Source organism: Pseudopodoces humilis, chromosome 4, assembly GCF_049639895.1.
Source record: "Pseudopodoces humilis isolate 2021_Gansu_Grassland_sample_001 chromosome 4, ASM4963989v1, whole genome shotgun sequence".
In the NCBI taxonomy this organism is placed as follows: domain Eukaryota; kingdom Metazoa; phylum Chordata; class Aves; order Passeriformes; family Paridae; genus Pseudopodoces; species Pseudopodoces humilis.
This window is the reverse complement of record NC_142203.1, coordinates 60086950-60098914: the sequence shown is the minus strand read 5'-3', so window position 1 is coordinate 60098914 and position 11965 is coordinate 60086950. Positions and strand designations below refer to the sequence as shown.

General features: G+C 41.5%; 1 protein-coding gene across 1 annotated transcript in view; it reads right to left on the bottom strand.

Annotated features, from left to right (window-relative positions):
• Positions 1-5288: 5288 nt before the first annotated feature.
• The window catches only part of IL6ST (interleukin 6 cytokine family signal transducer), a 31242-nt gene continuing 24565 nt past the window's right edge, over positions 5289-11965 (bottom strand). The window contains exon 16 of the mRNA XM_005531161.3: positions 5289-11350. Coding sequence (XP_005531218.1) covers positions 10625-11350 — 726 coding nt within the window. The 3' untranslated portion in view covers positions 5289-10624. The remainder of the gene's footprint in view (positions 11351-11965) is intronic.

Sequence of the window (11965 nt, the reverse complement as noted above, 5' to 3'; positions counted from 1 at the left end):
TTAACAAAGAAGTAACCCTTTTCATAATCAGAAAAAGATTATGCAAGAGTATCTAGGGATGTCAGAGACAATGAGCATAAGATCATAATCATAGTTAATGGTCTGGATATCCACTTGGACCATCATTGATCTAAACCAAACATTTGATTCTGAAGCAAAGGAGCATTAAAGACTTTCTAAAACATTACTATGGCAAATTATGTCCTAATGCAAGAAATTTCTTTATTATATCAAATGAACCCAGCACAATTCTGCAGTGAATCTTCTCATAGCCAGTGTCTGCTAAGTCTGGACATGGACTCCATGTTGTATTTCTGTTGCTGTCTTAAACAGTTAGCTGAGAAGGTTTGAGCTGGGAGGGGTTTTAGCCTTTGTTTCTTTTTCCTGTTTGGTTATGTTTTGTTCCCTTTTAGTGTAGGAATTTATGCCTACACTATCAATAGTTTATGAGCTACAGATTTTTTTATTTACAAAATCTGTTTCTAAATCCTCTGAACACAGAAAGGTTTGAACAGTGTGGGGTGGTGTCTTTGCTTTGAATGTAAAGCTTTTTTGTCACTAGCATACTGCCCAGAAATGCTCATACCCAGTGTTCATGTGTTCATGAACACATGGCTCATATCCAGCCATGTGTTCATGGGTTGCTGCCTTTGCTGCCTGCTTCTCTCTCCCATGACTTCACACCTCCTTCAAACATGCTCCATGCATTTGCTTTCATCTCTAGCTATTTTATAGCTTGGCTCACAAAGAGGCTTGGACTACTGTTTGTCTTTAGGGACTGCATCTCTCTTCTGCTTTTGCTTTTATCTTCTGGAGAGCTTAATTGCTTTTTACACTTCTGATGAAAGGTGTCTACAGTTTTTGGACCAGACAAGGTTACCCAACATTTGATCTGCAAAGAAGGAAGCAGGGGAGTGTTGAATCATTTTAGTTGAAAAGCAACACAGGAGTTTAGATTTTGCTATTTTTCACCTTTCTTCCAGCACAGAGGGCAGGTTCTCTGTGTACTGTCTTTATTAAGTAAAGGACAATCCTGGTAATAAGCTGTGCATTACATCTCCTGATGCAGTATGGTGAGACTGAGAAGAGATGCTTGAGCTCGAATAGAGGTTGCCCCCATCCTTTGTTCCCATCCCTTTTTACCTTTTTAGCACATATTCCCACTTTCCCAGCCTCGCTGCCTCTTTTTGTAGGCAAAACTACCAAACAAACTGCTGTGAAATTACCTAAGCCTTGGGTTTATTAATAGATCTGCTAGTTTGTAGATATGGACCATGTTACGAATACATACTGTGATATTGGCTTTTCACAAGTATTAAGATGAATATATGTTAGAATAGCTTTTGCTATGTCTTCTTCTTTTTTCTTCTGCTAGTAACTAAAAAGTTTGTAGGCATAGGTCAAGAAAAATTTTGGATGTTAGGGCTATGTCCTGTCTGTACAAAACAACCTCCAGTGAACAGATGGATGGGGCCCAGGCTATTCAACCTTGCTATCAATGCTGACCGCCTGTAGAAGGAAAAACCCCAGCACAAATAAAACAATGATAAAAGGGAAATCAAACTTGAAGAGCACATGCTCTAAAAAGGGCCCAAGGAGTGACCATGCAAAAAAAAAAAAAAAAAGTTCCTGGAAAAGTTTGAATACGCATAAATCCATGTAGCAGGGCTAGTGTTTCCAAAACACCAGGTGTGCTCTTAGCAGAGAGCCAAGCACCCAGGCATTTTAACCCTTTGCTGTATTATCTTTGTCTCCTATTCTCTGTTTATATTAAACCTTTTAAAATTTATCAGGCGAGTGAATCTCATTTTTCACAACCAGGTTCCTGAACTAAGGTAGGACCAAGGTAGCTCATGTCTCAGGAAGTGAGCTGGCAGTGCTGTGTCTAATATGGGTAGGAACTCAGCTGTGCGGGTAAATCCCTCACATGCCCCTGCTTGTTTTGTGGTGACTTGGGTTGTTCTTTTGTTTCTATGTTTTCAGATAAATTCTTGGATGCATTGTCTCCAGCTTGTGGTTGTTCTGCTCCTATGACTGAGGTTTAATTTTGTAAGGATTGATTTTTTCTTTAATGATAGGGCTAACTAGAGTTTCTCTCTGGAGGCACATGGTTGTGCAAGGTATCTCTGTTTACTTGAGTTTTTGTGGCCAAGTCTGTGTTTCACTGCCTTTAAAGGAATTTGTACTCTGTCAGTGTTTGTTTATTTTTGGTGCTTCTATGCTAACATTTTTATTTAAGTTACTCCACATGCTGCACTCCCATGGAGTCTGACCTTTTCTCTACATTACAGTCAACCTAATTTTAAAGGCTGATACAAGATCCCTTATTCTTTAAGCTCATAAAATGATTCAACTTTCTTCCATTTACAGATGCGTATCTATGCATTATCTATCCTAACTGGCATTAATTTATATAAATACATAATATGGAGAGGCCTTCTGACACATGCAAAAATGTTAATAGTTTCACTTAAGGAAGATACCTAGCAGACAGAGAAATAAAAACACATGCAGCAAATGGAGCATAACGAGTGCTAAAAGAACTGAGCCCTGAGCAGGCTCTGGAGACATCTGCTATTACCCTGGGACTATTTGGCAAGCTCTTGTGTCTGAGAGAAGAAGGTGCGGAGGGAAGTAGGGACACTCTTCAGGTGTCTGGCTGAACATGGCAAGTTTCATGTAATTCATGATAAAAGGATACTCAGGGCATGTTTTAAAGTTTATTTCAGTGACTCCATTTAGGAAAGTTACCTTAGTACCAAAATAGTACCCTTGCCTCATCCACAACCGAGTCCTGAGTGATGGTGGGGAGATGCAGCGTGCATGGTGGGGTGGTCCCCGTGGGTCTTTGGTGCTCGTGCAGCCATGCATGTTCTTTTGCTGATGACATGTCTCCTCAAAATGGGAAAAAGCTGAATCTCTTCAAGCAGGAAGAGATGTTCTGCCACAGGTTTAGTCCAGAAATGGTCTTCAGGAGCCTCGTGGTTTTTTCCCAAAGCACTTGGGTCAGTGGTAATTACTTATCTGGGCAGAGCAGGGCAGTGATTCAGGCTGCAGCAGTGCATGAGAACAGGTTTCCTGTCAGCAAACTCTAGCACATCTATGGGCCCGTGGGGACAAGGAACCGGTAATTGGGACCTGTTTCGTGTGAGCTGGCTACTGTGAGGCCCCATCTGGGGGGATGGTGTGCCAAGTGGGCTCTGGGATACTGACCTGCTTGGCCACAGGCCGCTGCTGAGCCTGCTGCTGACCTGGATTTATGATTCAGGAATGCGGGGGATGGAAAATCTTAACAAGGGGTTTTGCTCACAAAAGGAGAGGAAGAAAAACCAAGGGGACTTGCTAAACCTCCAGAAAATCAGTATTAAAAACATTCAGTAGCTCGTGCTGGAGCAGTCAGCCTGCCAGCTTTAAAAGCAACATGTGCTGCTGGTAGGGTCTTGGTGGGCTAGACGAGCCATGGGGTGCCAGGGCACAGCTGCTCTGCTCGCCAGAAGCACCGTGAGAGGCCAGGAGAGGCTGTGCTGTGCTGCTGAGAGCAGCTGCCCCACTGCCCCAACACCATGGTGCTCCCTCCCTCACTGGTCCCAGCACGTGTCTGCTCAGCTGCATCCTGGACACAGTGTCCCAGAAACTCACAGCTCTATGGGACATTCTCTAAGTAGCTTTATTTGGGATTCTGGTGCCCAGAACCTGCTGCATGACAGACACTGCACTCGGGTAACAGGCTGTGCCAGCAGCAGAAGAGGACCAGCTGAGAGCTGCTGGAGCTGTGTGGCTCCTGCAGAGCTGTCCTCTCACTGAAACCTGTTGCTGGCCCCTGACCCAGCTCAGAGCCCAGGCTGGCTGTGTGACTGAGGAGCCGCCACAAAAGGAAAGCCAGGGCGACGCCTAGTACACCAGTGCAAGTACGCTTCCATTTCCAGGCAAGCCTGGAGTCAGATTACTCATTGGGAAAGGCGTACTGCAGCTCCCGGTTGGGTCACTAGTACTCAGCCTCCTTGGCTGATCCAGGAATTTCCTAGCTATTTCGTAGGGAGTGGGAGGAATATTTTGGCTCCGCTAGTTATTTTGTGTAGATGGAGCCTGCTGGGAAGTCAGTAAGGCACTGGATCACCCTGCTATGAATAGCACAGATGAGTGGAAAATACATGTAAGATGGTTTTGCAGGTTAAGTTCAGTGTTCTTGTGATTATCACTGGTCAGAACAAAGCAGAGATCCCCCAGCTGCACTGCAACCACCTTGCCCAGCGTTGGGCAGGGCTGGCACCTCTCAGAGTTGCTGTGGTGCTGTCCAGTGCCTGGACAGACCTAGGCTAGTTCAAAGGTAGAATGTGGTTAGGCACACCTCCTGCTTCTGTGCTGCAGACTGCTTGCCCCTGCCACGCGGATAGGGCACCGTTTCCTTCCAGGAACCGAGCTGTTCTGGTGCTCTGAGTGTACACTGCACAGGTATGTGCTTCCTGTCTTGCTCTGGCAGCAGGGGAGCTGCCTGTAAAAGACAAACTGCTGCCTCCTCTGCACACACTGTCCTGCACTGGTGGAGCTCAACTGCACTAATGCTCATCAGCTGTGAGCGCAGGGGAGCAGGAGACACAAAAATGTTACACCTCTCTAGAAAGATGAAGGGCCTTATGTGAAACAGTGGTCAGTGAACTACTGTACAGTAAACCCAAGTTTTGGTAAAGAAATCTTTGCATCTAAACACCACCAAGCATTAACATGCCTGGGCTGGCTCTTCTGTGGCACTAATAATTCCTCATGACATATAATGGAACGCCCCCTTCCTCATCCCAGTGCCCACTCAGCTTTATAGGGGTCTGTCTCTTCAAATGAGGACTTCAGTCAGGAAGGAGCAGCAGCTTTTCCCCAGCTGCCCACCTTAAAGCCTTCTGTGAAGGTGACCAGCCTTTGAAGACCCACCACTGCTTTTTCAGAACTGTGATAATGTCAGTACTTTTTAGTACTGAGATACAAACCTGTGAGGATCCTCCACCCATGAGAAACAAAAGAACTAAACCCAGGTGAGACTGAGAGCAGTACCAGACAGAGGTCAGTGATGCCTTTCATGGAAATGAGGCTACATAGGTAGAATATTATCTGTTTCCAGGAGCAATTACAAAGGCAGGACTAAAGACCATTCACCTGCTGCTGATGAGGTAGCCTTTTATCCAGGAATGTCATGGTCATGCATCTCTGTTTTTTTGCATTCCAGGAAGCAGCCCAGACTCTTCTTCTGTGGTTGCTACCTGGTCAGCCTTACAAAACATCGACTCCAGCACACAAGGTAAGTATGGAATTTTGTTTTGTTTTCTTTCTGCATATTATGTACTACAGAAATGCAACATTCAGGCTCAGGTAACAAAGAGGAAGACATTCAAAACCAACCATAAAAATAAATTGTAGAAAGCAGATTTTATATGACAATACACATGCAGCTTGCAAAAGAATAAAGACAGTGAACAGGTATTAAAACACATTTCCATACAGAGACAGCTTATGCAGCAATTTACAAGTTTAACCTCTGGCCAGAGTATGCAAGCCCTTTAAAGCTGGCATTCAAATTACCACTAGCTTAATCAGCCATATTTAGTTTAAGTACACAGCAAAATTTAACTTAATGTTTACATTCACTAGCCATCCAATCCAGCATCAAGGCACTTTCCTTGTTGGTACATCTGTTCCTGTGTCGCACACCGCCACTCACCTAGATGCATATATTGGCACAGCAAACTGGGTGACCAGTAACTTCTTATCCCCAAATAAAAGCAATTGGTTACTAGACAATCCCTGGCTGTATCAAAGTGTCAGGCTATATGTGACACTGTAAACAAAACTGGTGTATTAAAAAAAAACACAGCGAGTTGACTGGATCCATTAACAAATGTGCTTTGATGATGGAAAGTGATAGGTGTTATTAGTTTCACACTGCAGAGAATGCCCATCTGCCACGCCCATGATCCCCAGAGAAGAACAGCTGACAAACTTAAGTCTGAGCAGGAGGATGTGGATGTGGAGCTTTCCAGCCATCAGTCAACAGTTGTGCCATAAGTGTTTTTCATCTATTGTTACAGAAGTGTGCTTCTGCAGAGTAGCAATGACATTATTGCATATATCCCCTTCAGGTTGTCTTTGCAAATAAATACAAGCACTGGCTAAGGCTGCATTCCGGGAGGTACTTGCTGCCCACCCTCTCTCTGCACTACAGTTAAGAGGCAGGGAAGCAGACAATTGTTGAAAGCTGGCCCTTCATTATTATTTTTAGGTTTGTTTTATCAAATCCTGTGGCCTTAGAAATGCATCCTTGTGCATTAAGTCAGCACTGCTTTTATTTTCAATGGCTCAGATTGCACAAGTCCTACAAAGGAAACAACAGTGAAAGCAAATATGCATGGTTTTTAGCTTTTTTGTTTGTTTATTTGCTTTACTGATGCTTTCACTTTAAAGGAAGAGAAATAGAAATTCATGAGTCCAATGCAAGTTACTTAATTTCAACCTGCTCCAGAATTTTGCACTTATACCTTGACTTTACTGCAGCTTTCTGGATCAAAAGCAAAGCTGAAGACTTGGGTTGGCTGCAATTCCCTAACAGCTGTTTCATGACAGAAAACTCAACATTTTTACATAAACTTCTCCTGTATAACATTACAAGTGAATCCTGGAATTTAAAATGGTTATATGTCTCCATCCTTGCAGACAAGAGGTTATGGGGATTAATGAACTCTTACAGTCAATCAGCCTAGAATTTTTTAACACAGTTAAAGGAATGCATTCAAAGGACAGTTAACCTCAACTACAACCACTGTCTAATGGGGAAAATAAACTAGTGTATTTAGTCCCATTTAATGCATACAAATGACAATGTAAAATGTGTATGTCCTGGAGTGGGGCAGACTATTAATAATCTGAGAGTCTTTGGAGTTTCAGATCCCACTGAGAAGTCAATTCCATAGCAGCACACACTGATGCCCATCTTGGGTACTTGAGATGTGCCTCTAATTAAACAATTACTTAAATTAGCATGGTGATCGCCACATACTGGGCATACTAATGTGTGTTTTAACCACCTGATAAAGATCATGATTTACAAAGCTGAATTTCCCATGCAAGTGATGGGTCTTCTCCAGAGTCCAAGAACGGGACTCAGCCCAAGCATGCAAACTCCCTCATCCTCCCAGGGCCAAAGTTTTTTCCAGTTTTTGCTAGGCTTCAGTACCAGACAAGCACATATTTGTCAAACTCTCCAGAACAAAGTTAAAAAAAAAATTTCTTCTGCTGTGCTTGTACTGCCATGTTAAGGCATAACAGGCAGCTTAATTTTCTACAGTAGCATGTATGAAACAATCCCAAGACTTTCACTACAGCAAGAGAGGATATTCCTAGACTATCTGCCCTTAAAGTGAGCCAACACACTCCAGAAAACATAACCAAATGTCTCCTGGTCTAACAGGACCACCACAATAGAGCTACAAAGGTAATATAGTCACTTCTCTTGTAAACAGAGAAGCATTAACCAGCCTGCATTTAAGAAGTTTATTCAATATGCTAATATATTTCTACTAGCCTCCCTTCCCCACCCTCAAATTAAAAGTCCTTACAACTATTCTTCCACCTGTGCCCGTTAAATTCCAGTCCAGAAATCAAGATGGACATGAAAGTGTCTATATGGAAATATAACTTTAATAATGCCTTCATTTTGTTATGTGCCCCACTAGCCATTGCGGGGGGAGGGTGTGGAGGAGGGAAAAAAACTTTTTATTTAATTATTATGTTAGGGTCAACTCCGAAAATTTCAGTGGATTGCTACAATTACACTGCAGATACTCTTAAAAACCTGTATGCAACTGTTTGATACAGTCCGAAGTACAAAATCTTGTTAAACCCTGAACACTGCATGATATATTTGGCACGCAGGTTTATGAACTAGCTGTAAACCTGTTATTTGTATGTATTGTGGCTTCTACAAGCTGTTCACCCACCATGAGCTCCTGCTTAGGCTTTAGTATTTTAGCCCTAGATAAATGCACTGCCTCAAAAGAGAGTATGTCACTACCAGCCAGCCAGAACTTTGTCCAGGACTCACTAAGTTCTTCGAGTTTATTACCACTGGTCCATAAACAACAGTGAAAGATACCAGAAATGACAGGCCAGAACTCTTGTTAGCAGAGACTTTAAAAATCAGAATCTTGCTGCTGTTTAACATCAATTAAGTCTTGCATGGCCCATGATTAATAGCAACTGAGAAGAAAATACCATCCCTTTACAGAAAGACAAGTAGCAACTTACTGAATACCTGACAGTCTCCCTCAAATAACACATGCTATCAAAAGTTAGTATTACTGAATCACGAAAGCATAATTTAAAACAAATCATGAACATGTTTTTGAAAACATCCAGACCTCTGCAGCACTGTTTAGACTATGTAGCCAGGTTGTGGCCTATAGCATTTCAGGAGAAGATGGATTAAATGCAGTTCTAATAACCACGCACACTGCTCAATAGACTCTTCCCTTTTACCTGTGGCTTCTACAGTCACTGTGAAGTTTGCATAGAGAAGATAACTCATCCCCCAGTAAAGTAACTGCTATTTTTTCTGAGAATAAATGTGTTCTGAAAAAGGAATGCTCCTTCAGCCTCTGAAAAACCAAAGATGGTGTCTGCTGTCTCATGACAGCAGTTTTCATTATGCGTTTGCTCCCTGGGAGGGAGTTTGAAGATGCTGACGTGCAGTGGGGAAAGGAAGAAAAAGGTCTGAAGAAAGGTGTAACTAGAGTAAGCTGCAACATAGCCTAAAAAAAAAGTGCCTAGACACAGAAAAATACTGTCAGGAGAAAGGAACTGTGGAATACTGAAATGTTAAAAGATTCTGCATTATTTATCTGTTTTAAATATTCCAAACTTCAAGAGGTAATCCTACAAATTTACTCTTGCACTTGATTTTGTCATAACAAAAGCAAAAGACGTGGACATTTACATGTATATCCATCTTTTCATGCAATCTGGCAGACAAGGGAAGATGAAATGATACTGACACAGGCATTTCAAGGGCTTTTAGCAAGTGCTCTACAGAACAGCAGTACCAGAGGTCACAGCACAAAAGGTTTCAGGTCTTAAATACATAGTTATTTTGCTGAAGGAGAAATAAAACACTTGTTTTAGTCTCACAAAACAGCATTTAGTGTTTTGAAATACAATTTTATTAGTGTCAGATTAGAAAGCTAGCTAGTCTATATTAGATTTAAAATTAATTTTTAAAAAAATCTTTAGGAGTGCCATAAAATTTCTGGTTATCGTTGGAGAAGGGGTTTATTGTCACATAATTTAAAATTTTTTTAAACACTAGTAGAGGAAGTTTCCAAGAAAGGTAGCTTCCTCAAAAATATGTAAACTGTATGAGCAGGGAAAAAGTGAGACATTAAGAACAAAGTAAGGAATTTTAACAACCACTGAAGTGTTTTGTGGCTCATGATTGCCAATGGAAAAGGAAACAATTTTTAACAACCACTTCAGTGTGCTACCAGCAAAGTTCAAATTCAGAGTATTTAAATACAGGTTTTGGTTTTAGTTCCAAGAGCATCAATGACTTCAATGCTTTGGCTGCCTTCAGTTTCAAGGATGTCCTGCAGAATTAGCAGTGAGGTTACAGCACACTAATAGCTGCAGTCTGTTGGGAGGAAGGTCATATTTCCTTTCTCCTGAGCAGTCAGAAAAATGGTAAAAGCTTACAGCTTGTTACTTGAGCTGTACACAGCAAAGGTGCACTTATTAAACAAAGGCATATATGACCACAGAAGTTTTATATAATCAAACAGTGATTGGGGTACAAAGCCTTTAAGTAACCCGTGATCTGTGTTGTCATTTGATTTCCACACTTTTGAGACTGAATTGCTGTGCGTCAAGTTGCAAGGCACATTTTTTAGGCCAAATTACTCAGTCATTCATGTGTACGCACATCTAAATGTAGGTAAAGTATCGATTACTATAGCAGCATTTAGATTTAGGCAATCTTGGTGTTTTCCTATTTGTACACCATAGCAAGTTCTGTTTAATTTTTATGGTTTTTAAACAGGGATGAAAATGATTGGCAGGTCTGGTAAGCTGAAAATTGAGGCACTGGGCCAAGTCAAAATTCAGTAAGTCAATTAAGTTATTGAAAAGTGTATCATACAAGTATTCTTCCATGTCAGAATACTGAGTTTCAGTCTTACTTTTGCACAAAGCTGCACTACGCAACTAGAGCTGGCTTTTTAGGCTTGTACACTTTCACGCATAGAAGTGTTTCTTCTGGGAAGTCTATTGGCTGATGTGGATATTTAAAACTTTACCTTTTCAATCATGTGAAATTCTGTTATGAAGAGATACACAACACCCAGTGTAGCACAAAGGCTCGTTCAGCTACCCAGATGTAAGGTTTTATGTAGTGCATAAAAGTAAATCTCCAGAAGGTCTGGACTGGAAATTTTCCACAGAAACAGTCCTTACTGTATTTTGTCAAATTACTCTTCACTTAATTTCAGTTTTTCTATCTGCAGGAAGATAAAAATACCTAGCTTACTTTATCAGAAACACAGGGGAAAATGTGAACAGGCACTAATGAAGGCCTAAACAGAGCCAGTCTTTTCTCTCACTGGGGCATATAGCCCCCTTGTCTCACAGTCTGTGGGAGGTAACTTTTTGGCATTTCATCTACTGACAGTGGATTTTCTTCCACTGTTTCAGGTCTCACAGCTTGTCCTTCAGTACATGTCTGTAAAACATTTGATAGAGCAGCTTCCTGGGTATTTTTTTCCATCCCAAGGCCCAATGGCTGTGAACTCTGACCTGAGATCTGCAGCTGAACAAATCCAACAAGATCTCCCTCATTAGCATGAGTAACCTGCTGTGTTCTTTCAAAGCATGGCCTGTCTGTGTTGGTTTCATCCTGACCACCATTCTGTCTGAAATACTGCTGCCTCTGTGCTGTACTCTCAGCTCCTCCAGCATGATCCTCTGATCTCTCTTCTGAATCTAGCAGTGGCTGAGTTGACTCAGACCTTGAAAAGACTTGTACAGGTGTCTGGTCTCTGTAGCCATTAAGCACTACAGTCGAATACTGTACAGTGCTTGAAGTGTTCTGTGTTGTTTCACCTTCATCGCTGTCAGAGACGCTTTGCCTAGGAGAAGACATGCACGAGGATCCTCCAATACCACTGCTGTGCCCTTCTGAAGTACTTTTTTCTTTTTTAAGCAAGTCAAAGGGTTTTAGATCTTGTTCTGAAAAAGACTTCTTGTCATCAGCTTCTATTTCTACAATGCTTACATCTGTAAGGCTGCCTTCTGGGGACATCTGATCTTTGGAATTAAAGTTATGCTGAAAGAAAGAGATGTATGTCACCTAAGAGGAAGGTTATGTTAAAAATCAAAAGCCTCAATAAATACATGAATTTTTATTCATAATGCCTTTGAATTTCTTCATTTAAGTCTTCTCTTTACAAAGTCTGGCAATATCTCCAAAGCACATGTTAAAAAATGAAGGATACAGCTTTGTTTCCGATACAGAGCCTTAACTATGTGACTATTCTAAAATCATAGTGGATGTGTGAGCAAATCTTTGCTCTCATTTTAATTATTCTTCAGAGCTGCAGACACAGAAGCATTTGCTGTGCAGCACAGGAACATTCTGTACTGAGAACCACACATTACTTCAAACAATGTACCCAAAATCAGAATACTTCTTCACAGAAATTTGCCACAAGAATGGCTAATTTGTTGAATAGAGTTTGCCTGATCACTCACCCCACATGTCACATAAATTTTGCTGCCATCTTTTCATATTCATGAGGAACTGTTTATAGTCTTCTCTCTCATTCTTGACTGAACTTTCCTGAAGCAAACAAGTCACTTGAGGGTTTTAAGAATGGGAATCACAAATTGTTTACTTAATACCGATGTCCCATGGAAGAGCAAAGAAATGAGTACTTGACCC